The 20,162-nt window shown below is 31.7% G+C and overlaps 1 protein-coding gene and 1 non-coding gene across 2 annotated transcripts; both read left to right on the top strand.

The window, feature by feature from the left end:
• The first annotated feature begins 1,100 nt into the window (after positions 1–1,100).
• LOC104905472 (proline-rich receptor-like protein kinase PERK8) lies at positions 1,101–7,000 on the top strand. The gene is made up of 9 exons (XR_007271639.2): positions 1,101–1,254; positions 1,757–2,767; positions 3,562–3,951; positions 4,525–4,615; positions 4,723–4,793; positions 5,276–5,358; positions 5,574–5,721; positions 5,817–5,978; positions 6,321–7,000. It is a non-coding gene; the product is annotated as a proline-rich receptor-like protein kinase PERK8 (transcript).
• Positions 7,001–16,281: 9,281 nt separating this feature from the next.
• On the top strand, positions 16,282–19,623 carry LOC104883718 (F-box/FBD/LRR-repeat protein At1g13570-like). The gene is made up of 3 exons (XM_019251946.3): positions 16,282–17,144; positions 17,578–17,733; positions 18,673–19,623. The coding sequence occupies exons 1-3, from the start codon at positions 16,302–16,304 to the stop codon at positions 18,967–18,969; spliced, it is 1,296 nt and encodes a 431-aa protein (XP_019107491.2). The 5' UTR covers positions 16,282–16,301; the 3' UTR covers positions 18,970–19,623.
• The last annotated feature ends 539 nt before the right edge of the window (positions 19,624–20,162 follow it).

Raw genomic sequence — 20,162 nt, 5'->3', positions numbered from 1 at the left:
TGTCCATTTATATATACCTACCTAAGATTGTCACGCACGCATCGCGTGCATATGCAACTAGTATACACATAACTAAACAAATGTGCTTCATATAAATTTTAACCCACAACTTATATACTAATATCTTACCTAAATAACCAATCGAACAAATAAAGAATAAATCTTATATATTTGTGAAAATATCAAACTATTTAAAGCCCAACTAATAATATTCATGTTAGAGTAGTACTCCATCCATTTCAAAATATAAGGCATTCAAACTTTACGAAAATTTACTTTGACTACAAAAAAAAGAATTCCCATTCCCGGTCCAATCAAAGTACTACTGACTTTTCAGAAGATTCAATATCTCTCATAATATGATAAATAAAAATTGTAAAATTATACCATTGGATTCGTTTTGACTATAATAACATTATTTTCTAAAATTTTATATCAACATATAATGAGAGCAATTAACGATCAAAGTTCGACCTCGAACATCGTGCGTGTCTTATATTTTGAAACGCATGCATGGAGTAGTTAAACATGTTATAGTGTCAGATTCGAGTTAATTTGTTAGACTTTGACCCAACTCGTTAAATAAACGAGTTGCATCGAGTCAACCCGGTTACTTAAACGAGTTGAAAACCTTGACCCAAACTCGCTAATTTCCTGTCGAAATTGAGTTAAATTAGCGGATCATGTGACTTTTTACCACCTCTATTCCAAATATTTTGAAAAGAAAAAGGTAGTACATTTATTTGCTATAAAGCAAACCAAGAATATCTCGACCTGATGGTTAAAATTGAGATACTGTGAACGATAAGTTACACGTTCGAATCCCAACGACCGGTATGATCTTGAGCCCAAGAAAAAACAAATACTACCACTGAAGTCTTCGGATGGAGAAACAGGCATTACATAGTAAGTTAGTAACGTACTAACATGGGTGATGGGTTTAATTTAATCATCATCTTCGTCATGTTCATTACATTCCCACACCATGGAATGCGGGTAATGTTTATGTACTTTAATTCTGTATATCAAATCTTTACTATATAGTAGTATTTTCATAACATTTCCTTCATTAATAAATAATACATTCTCTCTCTTATAGTCTACACTGATGAAGTTGCTCCCACGTTTGTATGCACTAATCTTGGCTAATCATTATATCATTCATGATGCTCTTTTTTTTTCAGAAATTTCAAGATATCTATCTGTTCTACTCCGTGTTTCCTCAAAATAGAAACCCTCAAAACAAGGAACAAGGTAATTATTTCTCCTTTAGTTTTGATTTTCTTCCTTAATTTTGTTCTTTAACCTCTTTATTGTATTTGTAATTTGGCTTAATTTTTCTTTAATTTGTTGGGCATTTTGATTTTATGTAATTAGACTGTTTTCTGCTGATAAAATTTTAATGTGGGTGTTGTTTTAGGATTTTAGTTTTGCTATATTTTGGGGTAATATTCTCTGCTTGGTGATCCGGGTTTTTCTCATTTTAAGCAATTGTGCTATTATTGGAATTTTTGCTTTTTTGCTTGTTTTTCTTTTTTTTTTTTCTGGGAAAAAAAATTTAATTTTTTTTTGGGTTTGATCTTGTTGATTTTGAGTAATTGAAATATTGAATCAAGGGAGGAATATTTGTTTTCTAATAATTGGTATAATTAGAATTCTTGATATACAAATTTTAAGGATTGTGTTGCTGGGTGAATATTGTTGTTTAGGGTTCTTGACATATTGATTGATGCTAGAGAATTCTGGGTTTTTGCAGTGAATTTGGTTTCACAAAATTTTCATCTCAGAAGTTGTTTGATAAGGGATTTTGGTGCTGATTAAATTGGGTTTAATTTGTGGGAGTTTGAAGGAGAATATTGGAGGTTTGTAAGGTTTGTAAGGTTTGTAAGGTTTGGCAGAATTGGGATGTTTGTATGAATTACCTGCCTACATTTTGTAGGGAAGAAGTGATCGAATTAGAAGATGGCTTCATCCCCAGATTCTCTACCTCAAATCCCTCCAACTCCACTAACTCCCGTCCTTCCATCATTACTACCACCGCCTGAATCGGCTCCAGATACAAGTAATTCATCTGCTCCACCTCCCTCCAATGATTCTTCACCACCTCCACCGCAAACTTCCCCTCCGCCTGCTGCAACTACACCTCCACCTTCACCACCAGCCTCACCACCACCCTCACCACCATCCTCACCACCAACCACACCACGCTCATCACCTTCGCCTCCGCCACCATCACCTTCCGATGCTACACCCCCTCCATCACCTAATAATTCCCCTCCACCGGCCTCTTCCCCACCTCCTCCTGTAGAATCAACGCCTGCACAATCTCCCCCGACTGCTTCTCAACCCCCAACTTCTCCAAGTGTTCCATCTCCCCCGGCTCCTCCTGGCTCACCACCGACTACTCCTCCGCCAGCTACTTTTTCTCCTCCTCCGCCTGTGGACTCTGCATCTCCTCCAGGGCCACCGGCTTCCACTCCCTCCTCTCCAGGACCTCCAATCGACTCTTCTACACCTTCTGGTTCAGCAGCAAGACCAACATCAAGAGGTAGTGGCTCGAGTGTAACAGTGAACTCTGTTGATCATTCCCCTCCTGACAACCATGATCAAACAGTGAAGACGGGAATAGCCATTGGTGTCGTGGCAGCTGTTGTCATAATTGGCTTTTTGCTTGTCATTGTGTGCTTGCAAAGGCGAAGGAAAAAACACACTCGATACAATTCAGTGTACATGATGCCTTCCCCATATAACTCTTCACAGACTTCGGGTAACAATTATGTGTGTGTTTTGTATTCATGTTATAGAACTTCAATTTGATAGCATGTTTGCTCAGTAGATTTAAGGGTATTAAGTCAAGTATGATTCTGTTGTTGTAGTTTGTAGTTGGCTCTAATTCATGCTTCTTATCTCATCATAAAAATTGTGACATCATCCATTGAGATACTGTAAGTGGCTGATTAATCTAATCGAGTATGGTGGGTTGAGTAGTGGTACGATGCCCAGGCTTTTTTAGTTTGAATCCCCCTTTCTCCTCCATTTCGCCAACACTAAAATTTCAAAATAATAATGTACAAGAACCTAAAAGTTGCTGCACTATGTGTTTATCTAAGCTAGGCACCCAATTTTAACACTCCTCTCCCTTTGCGGAAATACTGAAGAATATCGAAACAAATGAAAACAAGAACTTAAGAAACTACTGTATTACTCTGTAGTATATAGGGTTAAATATCGAAGAATGTGTTCTCTTTTTTGTTCGATTCTGAAGCACAAACTTCTGAAGCTTAGTGAGTAATTAGAGACACTATGTCATGCCTTTTCATGTCAGAATTTTGTTGTTGTGCTAGTTTAGTGGTTGGTCCAATAAGTTCATGTATCATGGGCACTTTAAATCTCGACAAATCTAATTGTAAGCTTAGCTCAAAAGATATTGTTCTTAGCAAACCATAGAGGTTGCTTTAAAAGTAAATACTGCTGGTGTGACTGTTTATTTATGAAGTCTATGCTTACATAGTTACATGTGCGTTTGGGATAACTGCTAAGGATGCTACGTTGTTCTTCCAGGTACCTCTTTTATAAAGCAAAATGATGTTGGTGGTGGCGATTTTATAAATTCATCAATAGATGGTCCTGGAATAGGCAGTTCAAAAACATGGTTTTCGTATGAGGAGTTGAGTGCAGCCTCTGATGGATTTGCTTCACAAAATATTTTGGGGGCGGGTGGATTTGGTTGCGTGTACAAAGGCTTATTGCAAGATGGCAGAGAAGTAGCTATAAAGAAGTTGAAAGATAATAGTGGGCAAGGAGATCGCGAATTCAAAGCAGAGGTTGAGATTATTAGCCGTGTGCACCATCGTTATTTGGTTTCCCTTGTGGGTTATTGTATAACTGATCTTCAAAGATTGCTTGTCTATGAATTTGTTCCTAACGGCACCCTTCATTACCACCTCCACAGTAAGTTTTAGTACAGTATGGAATTGAGATGTTTACTGCTACAAGTGTTATATATCAAATTCGTTCCTTTTTGGTCTTCCTATACAAAATGTGGGACTAACCAATAAAGTGGGTAAACAATGATTAAAAAGTGGGTGTATGGAGTTGATGGGGTAAGTGCGGTTCACTATATGGAGCTTTTAGAGGGTAAATAATGATTTTTTTAGTAAAGTTAGTGTGAGTAACTGGAACCTATTACTTGGAGCATGTGAGATTAAGACCAAAAAAAATGTAGGCCATAAAACAAAGATTCTAGACAAGAACAAAGAAAAAAAAGATAATTGAAAAGGAGGTCGAACAAATAAGAGCTGAGGGAGCACATGTCAATATGAAGTAAAAAATTTGAGTAATAATGGTTTATTGTTTCAGTTGATATACTTGAGGAAACATTTATTTTTTGATGTTATAATTTATAAACATATCAACCTCAGAAGCTAATAAAATACCAGAGAATCTTGCGTTTAGTTTGGTTGCAGAACTCTATCAATGCCCCTGAATAATGACTTTACATCTGCCACCTTTTTCTATGTCCAGATTATAATAAACCAGTCATGCAATGGAGCTTCAGAGTTAAGGTTGCCTGTGGTTCTGCTAAAGGAATTGCTTACCTGCATGAAGACTGTAATCTTTGTTCATCAAACTCCTTTTTTTTGGTTTGACCTATTCGCTCCGTTGTACTTTCTTCATGCTTCTAATACAATCTCTGTAATTTTCTTCATCTTCTGCCACCAGGTCATCCACGGATCATTCACAGAGATATCAAAACTGCTAACATTCTTATAGATAACAACTTCGATGCTAAGGTATGTCCTTCATCTGCAGTACTTTTCTCATTTTGAATTGAAAAAATACTACGACTTGCATACTTGTTGCAATTACAACTTTGTTAATCGCATTAGATAACAGATACAGTGATGGATCCAATAAAGTAGTGCACTTTTTTAATTGAAAAACTGCCAAAATAATAATACAAGAAATAAAGGTGTTGACATTACTTGACAATGAGTATATTTTGGCTGCCTAAGACTTGTGGCTTGCAAGGTCCAGCTACATACACTAAACAGTAGGCCACTTACAATCAATGTTACATGTAGTAAATTTCGTTGTTTTTAGTTACATAAGTGGATGCACGTGCATCCATACAACCAAGTGTGGATCTGCCTCGAAGAGATATATGCCGATACTTTCAGGATCAAGGCCTATTCTGATACTTAAGTTGTTGGTTTAAGCAGAACGTATATAGTCCATGACTTAACCATGCACCAATGATTATTGCTGCAAACAGGTAGCTGATTTTGGGCTGGCAAAAATAGCACAAGAGCTGGAATCAAATACACATGTATCAACACGTGTCATGGGAACTTTTGGGTAGGCAAATTTGTCTCACTTTAATTGGATTTTCCCATATATAGAGATAGTTTTCACTCTATAATCATTTATATTAAATAAGAAGAATTGCAATCTATATATAGGACTATAGGACTGTAGGATCATATGACTGAACATAGAGTATCATTGAAGTCACTACTTAATGTTAGGGCTTTGCAAATGTCTAAATGTTTGTCATATATGGTTTTCTGCAGCTACATGGCACCTGAATATGCATCGAGTGGCAAGTTGACTGAAAAGTCTGATGTCTTCTCATATGGAGTGGTGCTTTTAGAGATTATAACGGGGCGCAGGCCTGTTGATGAATCCAGGCCAATAGGAGATGAGAGCTTAGTTGAATGGGTAAGCTGTGATACTGATTATTGAGTAACTTATTCCCTCCTCATTTAGGTCACTCTTCCACTAACATGTTGTGAATGTGGACCAACCATCTATAGGCTCGACCTTTGATGACTGAGGCAATGGAAAACCAAAACTTTGATGAACTTGCTGACCCGAGATTGCAAGGGAACTATGATCGAGGTGAGATGTTTCGGATGATTGAAGCAGCGGCTGCTTGTGTTCGGCATTCAGCTATAAAAAGGCCTAAAATGAGCCAGGTAAAGTTCAAACATGCTGAAAATATACTACCTTCGTTTACTAGTAGTTGCAACGCTCTGACTTTTTCTTTATCAAGTATTAATATACTAACCTTGACGAACTTTTTAAATTGAATTATTATGTAAGAGGTTGGATTTTCCTGTTCTCTTTTTTTTTTTTACAAAATCTGATCTTTCTATGATTTTCACTAATGGATAATAAAAGATATTAATGGTCAAAGTTGTGTGTCCCAACTAATAGAAAAACACAAGTAAAACTTTTTTCCTAGGGAGAGTACATGCCAAACTAAACTGTGATATCGTTTATTTTGTCTTTTTGAACTGTTAATTATAATACATAAGGTGGTCAGAGCGTTGGATTCAATGAACGAGCTATCAGATCTATCAAATGGCATGAAACCGGGCCAAAGTGGGATCTTTGATTCAAGAGAACAATCAGCACAAATCAGATTATTCCAAAGAATGGCTTTTGGGAGCCAAGAGTTCAATTCAGAAAATCAAAATAACAGCCAGAGTATCTGGTCAAGTGGAGGAAGAAGTGGACTAGGTGGAGGCAGGAGTGGACTGGTTTAAGATATGAATGTGAAATTGTTTTGGTTCATTGTTAATCATGTGTCCTGTGGAGAGGCATAGTCTATGCATGTTGCTAAGAAGGAACGTCAAATCCGTCCCCTTGAACTCGAGAAACATACGGGGTGCGAAAGATTGCTAAAAAATTGTCAAAGAGGTGATTGTTCCTTGGAACTTTGGCAATTAGATTTGAAGAGCTAGCACAGTACAGATCTTGTTTCCATAATTGTAAAGTATCACTTGGTTTTTCTCCTTGTGGAGAATAAGCCCTTTTTTGGATATAACATGATTGAGGTTGTTTTACAGTGTGCTTCAGTGATTGCAGTTGTTGCCTCCCTTTCTTCCTCTTTATCTTCTGTTTATTTTACTCCATTCTTCATGTTTGAAGATTATTTGGCCACTGAATTTTGTATTCAAAATCTATATGTATCCTATAGTAGCAAATTCTTGTATGTACTACAGTACTAGCTCGATTGTGTAATAGATAGTATAAGTTGCAAGAAATAGCCAAATAGTTAGCTTTTTAGGGATCTATGAATAGGTTGAAAAACTCCTAAAAGTTATAGTACATATAACTTCAAAGTACAGCAAAATACAAACATGTTATTTGGTCTAAAAACAATAAGTTAGATGATTCAACAATAAAGCTATATATAATTATATATATGTTGCATGCCTATCTTACAATTATATGGACAAGATCACATGTCGATTTGAGAAAACACCTTATGTGAGAAATAAGGACTTAAGAGTCACTCCACTCCTCATTAGAGATTTAGAGTTATAATACTTATTCATTAGAGTCGCAACACTTGTTCATTAATGATGCAACACAACTACCCGCCCTTAAATAAATGTGTGTAAGGATTTGAGATTAAGGTTATGTTTTTTTGGACCGAATTAATAAAAATTCAGTTCAGACAAATTCATTTCAGTTCAGATCAGTGCAGTTAATTTCCTCTCTCAGTTTTCATTCATTTCATTTCAGTTCAGATCATTTTGGTTCAGTTCAGTGCAAACAAATTCATTTCAATTCAGTTCATTTCAATTTAGTCCAAAAGAACAGAGCCTAACATGCCTATAAACATTTGGTTAAATAGTATGAACATTAAGTAAATAAAAAACGTCTTTAATTTTTTAGTCAAGGGATCCAATTCAACTCTAGAACGTTCTTTTAAGTAATAAACAATGTTCCATTAAGTAAGACACGACCTATCAAAAAAGAAAACAAAAGTACGACACATGTTCGAAACTAAGATCAAATGTGCATTTATAATTTCATACTATAATAAGAAGTGTTGCAACATATGTCTTTTTATGAACTAACTACACCTACCCACTAGGTAAAGAAGTAGTATTCACTCCTAATAGATTATTAAAAAATATTTGTTAATTTTGAGTTGAATACCACCTTACTTTAAATTTTATTACTTGGGTAATCTACCCAATGAGTCATATAAGTTTTATCCTTTTTTTTACCTAAGGCACGATGTTCAAAAAATAAGATCAAAAGTAACTTTTAATGAACGGTAAGTTCTTTTGTTTTGTGGTATTTCAGTGGCATTTGTTAATTGATAATAAAGCCCAAATTTAATGTTCTTTTTAAACACTCAAATTATTCATTTGCTAAGATAGAATGTTCAAAATTATGATAAAATGTACATTTTAAACTTAACTATAAATTAATATATGCTCTTTTCCTAATATCCAATATTCAGAAATTAAGACCAAATGTACATTTTTAATGAATTCGATGTTCTTTTTTTTTTTTTCTAATTTAACTGACATTTAATTTTAAAAAATAATTAAGTACCAAATTTAATGTATTTTGATTTCAAAATTGTGAAAATGTTCATTTGTATAATAAATAATGTTCAAAATTAAGATCAAATATATATATATATATATATATATATATATATATATATATATAGGGAAAGGCTCTTGTGAGAACACCTTCTTTATGTGAAAACACTTTTTATGTGAGAACACCTTCTCTATGTGAAAACACTTTTTATGTGAGAACACATCCTATGTTCTATAAATTAAGTGATATGTTCTGAATTATGTCTTCTTCTAAAAAAGACTCCACTAAAGTTTCAAACTCGAATTCAACCTAGTTCTTCACAAATATTACTAAATTCTTCATTAAATTGACTGAAATTCAATCTTTTTAGCTTGCTTTCATTAATTAAGAATTTATTTCATCTCTCTCTCCTCTTAAAGACTAATTATCTCTCCTCGAGGATACCCATTTTGTTTCCTCAAGTAGACTTAGTTGAAACTCCAAGTTCAATCAAGTTTTTCACAAGTGCAAAGAAACTTTTCATAAAAGATTCAACTTATTTAGAGTGAATTCGTGTTTTTTCTCTTTTCTCAAGATGACCATTTTCACTACTCAAGAATATCCATTCTCTCACCTCAAATAAACTCAACCAAATTCAAGATAAAATTCAACAAAGTTCTTCATATATAAATCAGTAAAATGACATGAGTTCAAGAGAGGTTCTTACCAAATTTAACGCATTCTTTTGTCAAAAATTTTGAAGTTCGATTTTATTTAGGTTGGATATCATGTTCTAAAAAATTATATTTCATGTTCTAAAATTTGTTATTTCATGTTCTAAACTATGGAAATTCGTGATCTAAAATAATTGCTATAGTTGTGTTGATGATATATAATTTTGATCATTTGATATGGTAGATGATGATCATTAGTTATTGCTAAGTAGCAATGTAAAGCTTGTTGATATGAGATAAGATGAGTTTGCCTCACAGCATATGTAGTATTACATATGTTCTAGGAGTTATTATCTTGTGGTATTGATTAAAATTTTGATATTCCACATTATTATCGTTTCGATTATAGTTAGATTATGATTAATGTATGCAAAATGTATATCATGTTCTAAATTAATATATATCATATTCTTAAACAATTTATATCGTGTTATAAAATACTGAGCAACATGTTCTAAATGATGTACATCATGTTCTAAAATGATGTACATCGTATTCTAAAATGGTGTACATCATGTTCTATAACGATGTGCATCATGTTCTAAAATTCATAACATGTTTAAAAAATTTCAGAACACACTTGACATATTTCACAACGTAATTAAAATACTATAGAACATGTTTGAAAAATTTTAGAACACACTTGAACATAATTAAAAAATTTAGAACATGTTTGAAAAAATCTAGAACACATTTGAAATATTTCAGAACATAATTAAATTAATTTGGAACATATTTGAAATAATTCACAACATGTTTGAAATAATTTAGATCATACTTGAAATATTTTAGAACATAACTAAAATAATTTCGAACATTTGAAATAATTCAGAACATGTTTGAAAAAATTCAGATGACACTTTTTTAAAGTGTTTTCATAAGGAGGTATTCTCACAGGAACCCAACCATATATATATATATATATATATATATATTATATATATATATATATATATATATATATATATATATATATATATATAATATATATATATATATATATAATATATATATTATATTATATAATTATATATATATATATATAATATATATATATATATATATACTATAAAATTTAAAATGTCTAAAACTAAGACCAAATTACATTTTAATAAAAGGTTGAGAGAGAAACAACAAACCTCATTTTTTCACAGTCAATGCATGACTCCCTAATTAATTAGGAAATTATTGGATGACTAGCTCAATTTTCATGCTTTGGAGAAATATGTGCAGAAACTTCTTTTATTTTTTGTTTGACAAAAGCTTGAATGCTTGATATCGTGAGTCTTATGTTTTGGTTAAACATATCATATTCACATCTTCCTGTCTTTTCTTTTGTATATAAGTAAGTATTAAAGGGCTGTTCTGCCCAGCTTATTTTCAGTTCAGTTCAGCTCAATTCAGCTCAGTTCAGTTCAGCTTAGCTTCATACTTTTATAACCATTTTGTTAAATATTATTATTATGCTGGTCTAATTTATTTTACTAATTATTCTTCTTATTATTATTACTATTATGTATTTTTATATCATTATTATTAAGTATTATTATTATTAATTCTATATATTATTTTGTTTATTATAGCTTTACTCATTATTATTACTATTATTATTAGGAGGGATAGTAGGTCAAAAGCACAAATAAACTCACGTCTAAACAAGTTATGATGCAATTTTGCGCGGTCCGATCCAATCATTATTTTTATTACTAAATATTATTATATTATTAAAATCTAATTATTAAAATATTAATATTAATTTACTTCTTATATATTATTGTTATTATATAATCATCATCAAGTATTAATTATCCTGATCAAGTATTAATATATTAATTCAAATAATATAAAATAATTATTATTAATTATCATTATTATCATTAATTATCATTATTATTAATAATAATTTATGATTATTAATATTATCTAATAATAACTATCATTTAAAAATATCCAAAAATACTGTTATTATTATTCATTATTATTACTTATCATTATAATAATTATTTAATATTCATATTATTATTGTTTAAATATTAATTATATATTTATTACCTTCAATCTAATTCAATTCAGTTTAATTCAATTCGATTCAGTTCAGCTCAGCTCAGTTCAGTTCAGCTCAGCTGTTTTATGCCGAAAAGAACATGTCCTAAGACATAAGAGTATATATCAATCCACTACCATACATTCCTATTTTCTCTATTTAAAAAAATAATTTTGTTTGAAAACGGATATTCCCGAAGAATATTTAGTTGAGCGTGCAGTTTTTTTGAATTCGCAATCGAAAAAAACATACCCGAAATTTTCAAATCGTAAAGAATTAGGCACCATAACCGATAGAATTAAGAATTCAAACGTGGTGTATGTAAAAGCATTTGATGAATTCAGCTATGTCGACGACCTTGATTCTAGTGAGGTGCAATTAAGGTTTCCTCTCGGTGTTCCTCCGACTATCCAAGACAGAATCATTGCTGCGGCCACCAAAACGGATCGCATGATTGATTGAGTAGTTAAAAAAAATTAGTTTCTTCTCTGCTAGTTGTGTTGCTTTTTATTACCATTTTCTTATTTAATGTTGTGTCTTTTCCAGATTTAATGATCTATTCCTTTCTTTTCCGCATATTTTCGTGTTTGCAATTTACTCAATTTTCTAAAAATTGATAAATCATATCAATTTGAATCAATATCTCCCAGAATGAGGCAAGTGGCCCAATTAGTATGTCTTCAAATGTACATTTAGAATTTCCCAATACAATAATTAACACTGTGAAATACACAATATTAAGAAAGTAAGACAAAATGCATATTTCAACTAACTCGAAGTTCTTTCTCTTTTCATAATATTATCGAAGTTTGATTTTTGATAATAGGGTCCAAATTTAATGTTCTTTTGAAGTATCCAAAATGTTTATTTGCATAAGAAAAATGTTCAAAAATAGATCCAATGTGCAATTTAAACTTAACTATACATTAACATATGTTCTTTTGCGGTTTCGCCTAATATCTAATATTCATAAATTAAGACCAAATGTATAATTTTTAATGAATTTGATGTTCTTTTGTTTTTTCTTACTTTAACCGTCATTTAATATTCAAAAATAATTAAGTACCAAATCTAATGTATTTCATTTCAAAATTCTGAAAATGTTCATTTGCATAGTAAAAAATGTTCAAAAGTAAGGTCAAATATATATATCTACAACTTAACACTATAAGATAAAATATCCAAAACTAAGACCAAATTACATTTTAATAAAAGGTTGAGAGAACAAACCTCATCTTGTCACCCTCAATATAACTCCCTAATTAATTAGAAAATTATTGGATGACTAACTCAGTATTCATGCTTTGGATAATGTACAGAAGCTTCTTTTATTTTTTTGTTTGACAAAACATGATTCTTATATTTTGTTGGTAGGTTAAACATGCATATAATATTCACATCTTCTTTGTTCTTTCTTTTGTATATATATATGTAAGACATAAGAGTATACATCAATCCATTAACAACATTCCTACCTTCACTATTAAGAAAATATTTTGTTTGAAAATGGATATTCCCGAAGAATATCTAGTTGAGCGTGCAGTTTTTTTGAATTCGCAATTGAACCAAAACATACCCGAACGTACGAAATTTTCAAATCGTGTAGAAATAGGTAAGGTAACCAAAAGAATTAAGAATTCAAGCGTGGTGTATGTAAGAACAGTTGAAGAATTCAACTATGCCGACGACCTTGTTTCTAGTGAGGTCCAATTAAGGTTTCCTCCCGGTGTTCCTCCGGCGGTCCAAGACAAGATCATTGCCGCGGCTACCAAAACGAATCGCATGATTTATTGAATAGTTAAAAAAAAAGTTTAGTTTTTTCTACTAGTTGTGTTGCTTTTTATTACCATTTTCTTATTTAATGTTGTGTCTTTCTCCTTATCTAATATAATATTGTGTCTTTCTCCTTATTTAATTTAATGATCTATCTATTTATTTTCTGCATATTTTCGGTTTGCAATACTCAATTTTCTAAAAATTGATAAATCATATCAATTTGTATCAATATATCCCCATATGAGTAGTGAAGATTGAGAGCCTTTTATGATTTTGGTTACTAAAGCCCAACGCTAGTTTTTTTTGAATGGGATTGACTTGATTATTTGAAGAAATACTCTAAAATTAGAATGGGCCAAACAAAACGTTATGTTTCTGGAACAATAGCCAAGTGGGCCCAGATAGTATGTCTTCAAAATTTTGAAGGATTTTTTTAACCTAATTCTACTTTAACTATTATTTATGGATTCTATATATATAAAAAACAAAAACAAGAAAAAAAGAAAGTTATTCCGAAAAGTTACTTTTCATCTCCTTTTAGTTCGTTGCTTTCGTTAATCTCGTTGTGCCGCTCTTGCTCTTATTCTCGCAACACTGGTAATCACCTTCTCTTCGTATACTCATGTTGTTAAAATTTCCATAATGAAAGTAATCAACAGGAATTAAATAAGCTTTGTGAGTTTTTTTTTTTTTTTTTTTTGATTGGGAAATTAAGTCAACCCAAGGGCTAACCCCTACCAAGGCTAATAGCCTTGTAGGAACTACCAGCACATTGACTGGTAATGCATACAAAGTATGCTAAGGAAATACCCAACATAATGCTAGGGTAAGGATCGAACCCCTGACCTTAAAGATCAGAGGGGAGTGCTCTACCACATGAAAGCTTTGTGAGTTTATAGTATTCATGACATAGGTTTTATGTCAATTTTTTTCTATTGAGACGTCTGTTATTGCACATGGACCAACGAAAGATTGAAAGATTGAAAGGTTGAAAGAAGAATATTAAAATTACGATGTTGTTAATTACTGGTTATTGAACATGAAAAACTAAGAAAATTCGAAGCATAAGAGAAGAATATAAGGTTGACAATTGCTGCAGAGATCAGGAGTTCGATGAATGGGCTCGGCTCCTTATTTTCATTTGTTTTTTTTGGTTTTCTCTTTATTCTATTTTTTTTTGTTTTCTCTTCATTCTGTTTTTTCATTCTATTCATGTAGAGTTGTTTTTTTTTTTTTGGTTTTTCCTTTATTCTATTTTTAATTTGTTTACTATCTAACAGCTTGTTTGGTAGAAAGGATTTGGAAGGAAAAGAGAGGAAGTGGAAAAAAATTTGTTACTTTCCAATGTTTGGTTCATTAAAGAAAAATTAAGTGAAAGGAAATGGGAGGAATTGGAAGGAAAGACTCTTTTAATAAAATTTCACTTTCCTTTCCTCCCAAAAGTGGGGAAATTTGGGAGGAAAATAAAAAATTTATACCAAACATGGGAAGTTAAGGGTTTTTTTCCTTTCTCTTCCATTCTTTTCTCTTCCCTTCCTTTCTCTTCTCTTCCTTTCCTTTACTAAAAATGAACCAAACACACCGTAAGTTACCGAGTATATAGAGTTAAGGCCTAAGGGAATATAATATGACAAATTCTCTAGAGTTTTATAGTCATGTGAGATTTTATTATATTCTTGTTAATAGGTAAATTCTAAATTTTTATTTTTCGTAATATTTTTTATGTATAATTAGAGATATTTAATGTTTAAATTGTACATTAGGAAGCGAAAACCATTCTAATGATGTAAGTAAAAAAATGAAGTAGTAGTTTCATATTATAGTATGAAGTAAGGGCTCAATTTAACTTGTCACACGAGGCCCCTTAAATAATGGGGACGACCTTGATTGAACTATTGGGTGATTTATCTAGGTGGAAAGGGCGAAGTTATGTTGGGGCCTAAGAGGGCTATGGTCCTGCTATAATCCTGTTTAGAATTTTTTGTTAAAGTGGCTCCAACCAAGCCTGACGTCGCCCTTGCTAGGTGGTAAACTTGTATGTTGAGTAGGACTTTTTATAGAGTTTGAACTATGTAAATTACTCACTTATACCTTACTAATCTTGTGTGTCAGGAATTTTCAGTAGAAATTAATTAATTAAGAGGAAGAAATTAAGCTCAATCAAATCACGAATAGGGTGGCAACTGGTAAAGGAAGGAAAGATAACTTAGATGTTAATGTAACTTGCTTATCCCAACCCCCTAATTATATTTTAAACTTATGAGAATTTCTAATTAATAAGGCTTTTAGCCATACATCCGCATCACAAAAAATAAAAAGATTGGGGCAGATAATACTAATAACGAATCACAAATTAACTTCCTAAAAAATTAAATCTTACACACTTACGGTCTAGGGTCTACGTGTAAGAGCATATAAAGATATTTATATAATAGATATATTAATATTTTAAATAATAATTATAACAGTAATCCTAAAAACAAAATAATAGGTTTTTAACTTTCTACCTTTCAAAGTTTTTTAATATAGATATTTATATATTAGATATATTAATATTTTAAATATTTGTAACAGTCATCCTAAAAACAAAATAATAGGTTTTTAACTTTCTACCTTTCAAAGTTTTCTAATATATAAACTTTTTTTAGTTAAAAAAAACAGAAACCAGACTTTTTCCAGTTGGTCCGGACTAGAAACCTATAATAGGGATTTTGTGTGGACTGAGGACCGGACTGGAATCTTCGGTTTGTCTTTCCACAACCCTAATTATTGTGGCCTACGGGTATATAATATGAGCGTTGCCTTTAAAGTATTTTCTTTATTTAATTTCTTATAAAAAATTATTTGATTTATTGCGTTACTTAGTATCCGTTCCATTCAACTTACCTAGATTTAGATTTATGTATTCATCAATCATGAATTTATGTCACATTACATCTAAAACTCAACTGTCGTTTATGCAGCAAAACATATGAAGAAAGAGTCTTGCATCGACGTCTACAAGGTATAATTTAGATTCCAAATTTCATGGTAGTGTAATTTGTTGGAATTCTTTTATAAACGCATGTTTTTCCTAGTATTCGTGTTTCTCACCTTTATTAGACATGGTCAAGGGATGGACCGATTTCATATCGGTTCAGCTCGGCGTGAATCTGAATCGGGCTGGTCAACTGAGCAAGCTTTAAAAATACATCCACTTGTCCTTAATGACTAACGACCTTAACGTTCGTTAGTCATTAACCCCTTATCCTAATTAACTATTCTAAAGGCCTAAACCCAAACTCCCTCTCGCTCTAATTATAATCCTAATCCCTAATCTAATACTATAAATCCTAACCCCTTTTCTTTAATTGATCGACATCACTCAGGGCTACGAGGCAAGGGATCATGAAGTGATCAATAATGATGGGTTGATGGAACTACCACACGACATAATATTGTCAATCTTGTTCTTTTGCACTATGAAGGACGTTGTAAGAACTAGTCTTGTTTCTAAGAAATGGAAAACACAATTATTGTTGCAAGATTTTCCTTGGCTGATTTTCAAAGATCCACTAGCAATGAAAAAAATCGAGATCAATCCCAAAGTCGCTCGTAAAGAAAGATCAATGTTTGTGAAGTTCGTCAATTACGTTGTGGATCAACATGAAGGTCCATCAATAGATGAGTTCAAGGTTGTTTTTGATTTGGGCATTAGTTGTCAATATCATATTGATAAATGGGTGGTTTTCGCATTATCCAAACAAGTAAAAAAACTTGAGTTAGACTTAAGTGCACCACTCTTACAAGATCCAAAGTTGGCAGAGTATGAGAAATATTATGATTTTCCACAGAAGTTGCCTGATTTTAACTTCAAGCATACTCTTACATCGTTGTGTCTAAAAAGCGTAAATCTAACTACAGAAATAGTTGATTTACTCCTTAATTGTTTCGAGCTCCTCGAAAATCTGATAATCGAGCATTCGCAAGATTTAACATCAGTTTCTTCATCATCAAGTGTATTACAACTGAAACATTTAGAGGTATCGGTGTGTTATAGTATGAGATTCATTGATATTTCTGCTCCAAAGCTCTTGTCTTTCACATATTTTGGTAATCCTACGATAAGGGTGGATATAAGAAATGCAACCTTACTCTCCAAGGTGTCAATTTGCTCGTTCTGGAGGGGAAACATATCATTTGCATTTGATATTCTCCCTAAATACTTCTCGCAACTCGAGTATATATGTTTGAGAATGTACATCCATAGTGAAGAGGTTAGTGTTGCTTAACTATGTCTTAATATCATATGTATCTTTGTGAAGTTAATTTATGTTGGATAATACTAACATATATTGAAGTGTGTTTGATGTGTATCATCATTCAATTCATGTTAGACACGCGACACTTCACCGATATAATGTATTACTGCTGATTTTTATTAGTTTACTCATTTTTTTGGAATACATTTGTCAAAATACTAATTTGAATCTTAATATTTCTGATTATCAATAAGAAATATTTACAAAAAAGTGGTATTTGGATAATACACGTTGAGATAAATCTAACAAGATCTCACATGAGATTCAAAGTCATATATGTAGATACTGTCAAAAGTCAAAACAGATAAACTAATAAAAATCGGGAGAGTATATTACAAGTTTAGAGTAAAAGTCGTTATACTGTATTAATTAACTTTTCTCCATGCAGGTTCCGTTGGGAAAAATAAATCACCTACGATACCCAGCTTTGCCTAAACTCAAGTACATAAGTTTGGAAATTCTCGGTAACTCTAATAGAAATAGCCTTCTTGGATGGATTCCTTTATTTGAGGCATGTCCACGCTTGGAGAAACTAAGATTGATGGTAAGACTGCCACTTTATTTGGGATGTTATCATGTTATGCATATTTGTTAGTTTGTTACCAACTTACCATACCATATATTCTTCCAACATCAAAAACATATTGGTAGGGAAAATTGGTGAATTCTCGAAAAGACTTGTGGAATTTCACATCTTAAAATGGACGCCAATTTTTGTCTGATAAATATCAAATAAAATAAAGCAACGCATTTTAATTATAGGTAGTTCAAACCAATGATGTCTTGGTCTAGTGATTAAGATTGAGGTCATGTGAACTATAGGTCACATTTTAGAATCCCCCCTTCCCTTTTTTGTATTTTGTACTGACTATACTATCTATACAAATATATTAAAAGGCGTGCGTAACAACGTCAATGCACCGCATGACACCCTACTCCTGCCACGTGTCTGTTAACCAACAAAGTCAAGTGGTCATCATTTAAAAAATAAATATGCTGAAGGTTGGGCTTGAACCCCTAACCGTATCTAAGGGTTTTCAAATAATCACCATCTCATCTAACATTTCTTAGTGAGCCATGTTTCCACAAAATTACAAATATGTGTTGTAATTAGTTAATATTATTAAACATATCCCTTGCATCCTTAAAAATAAATAAATTTACATGTTCATTAAAATTAATTATGTATGCAGTATGCAGGATACCATTTGAAGAGCAGTGTTGACCACTACAGTATTACCCCTAGGGAGTTTTAGTTCATGTAATCTACGTACAATAATTGTTTTTAGAAATTGCGTAGTATAGGGTTTGATCTCGAGACCTCAAGTACATATACTAAAGTCTTAACCATTAAGTTAAGTTATATTTATTGTTATTATCATAAAGTATTATATTAATAAATGAATCTTTTTCTTATCCGGGGCATAACCCGGGCATAATAACTAGTTATATTTACCAAATAAACTTTGTTCTGATTTTGCAGGGTACGGGTGTAGAGGACGACCTTTCTTTTAAAATGGAAAATGTGAGCCGTAATGGACGCAAATTCAAGTGCTTGAAGACGTTGGAGCTCATTGCCTATAATGGAGATCAAAACGAGCTACAACTTATCACTCATATTATTGAGAATGCTACTATACTTGAAGAGGTAATTTTGGCTTGGGAGCCACCATGCATGACTCCACCCGAAGTTGTGTTGGAACTAAGGCAAAAGCTACCTCAACGTGTGAAGTTCATCTTTATGGAAAGTAACGACGATTTTTTTAATAGTTTTGTTTAATACTTAATAGTGGTCAAATATATTTAAGCATATGGAATTAGAAGTATATGTACCATTAGTTCATAATATAGTGTGTTAGTGTTATGGTGTTTTGGATGACCATGTACAGCAATTACAGTTTCATTTTCTATTATGGACCCTGTTTCTGATTTTGTAGTTTACTGGTGAAGAGGTTATACTGTTGCAACATATGTTTTTTTTTTTTTGAGGGGAACATGTCTTTTTTATGAACATAATTACACCTACTCACTGGGTAAATAAGTAGATTATCTACTCTTAATCGATCATTAAAAAATATTTTTTAATTTTGAGTTGAATATCACTTTACATTAAATTTTATCACTAGTGGGTAATCTACCCAATGAGTCAAACAAGTTTTATCTCTTTTTTACCTAAGACACGATGTTCAAAAAATAAAATTAAAAGTAACTTTTGGTGTTCTTTTGCTTTGCTGTATTTCAGTGGCATTTGCTAATTGATAATATAACCCAAATTTAATGTTCTTTTTAAATACTCTATTCATTTGCTAAGATAGAATGTTCAAAATTATGATCAAATGTACATTTAATTTAGAATTACCAATATACAATCAGAATTTACCAAGCAATACAACCATTAACACTTACACAATATTAAAAAGTAAGACAAAATGTATATTTCAACTAACTTGAAGTTCTTTCCCTTTTCACACTATTATCGACGTTTGATTTTTGATAATATGTTCCAAATTGAATGTTCTTTTGAAGTATTCAAAATGTTTATTTGCATAAGAAAAATGTTCGAAAATAGATCTAATGTACAATTAAAACCTAACTGCTCTTTCGCGGTTTCGTCTAATATCTAATATTCATAAATTAAGACCAAATGTACATTTTTAATGAATTCGATGTTCTTTTGTTTTTTTCTACTTTAACCGTCATTTAATATTAAAAAATAATTAAGTACCAAATTTAATGTATTTTTATTTCAAAATTCTGAAAATGTTAATTTGCATAGTAAACAATGTTCAAAATTAAGGTCAAATATATATATCTACAACTTAACAATATAAGATAAAATTTCCAAAACTAAGACCAAATTACATTTTAATAAAAGGTTGAGAGAGAAAAATAACAAACCTTATTTTGTCACACTCAATATATGACTCCCTAATTATATTGACTAGGAAATTATTGGATGATCACTAGCTCAAT

This window comes from Beta vulgaris, chromosome 2 (assembly GCF_026745355.1).
Source record: "Beta vulgaris subsp. vulgaris cultivar EL10 chromosome 2, EL10.2, whole genome shotgun sequence".
In the NCBI taxonomy this organism is placed as follows: Eukaryota; Viridiplantae; Streptophyta; class Magnoliopsida; order Caryophyllales; family Amaranthaceae; genus Beta; species Beta vulgaris.
This window is presented reverse-complemented; position numbering and strand designations above follow the sequence as displayed.

Bases quoted from the DNA above. Each gene is read 5' to 3' on its own strand.
- LOC104883718 (XM_019251946.3), top strand. From the start codon at position 16,302: ATGGAACTACCACACGACATAATATTGTCAATCTTGTTCTTTTGCACT. The intron at 17,145-17,577 runs GTTAGTGTTGCT...TTCTCCATGCAG, and splicing joins TGTACATCCATAGTGAAGAG to GTTCCGTTGGGAAAAATAAA. The intron at 17,734-18,672 runs GTAAGACTGCCA...CTGATTTTGCAG, and splicing joins TGGAGAAACTAAGATTGATG to GGTACGGGTGTAGAGGACGA.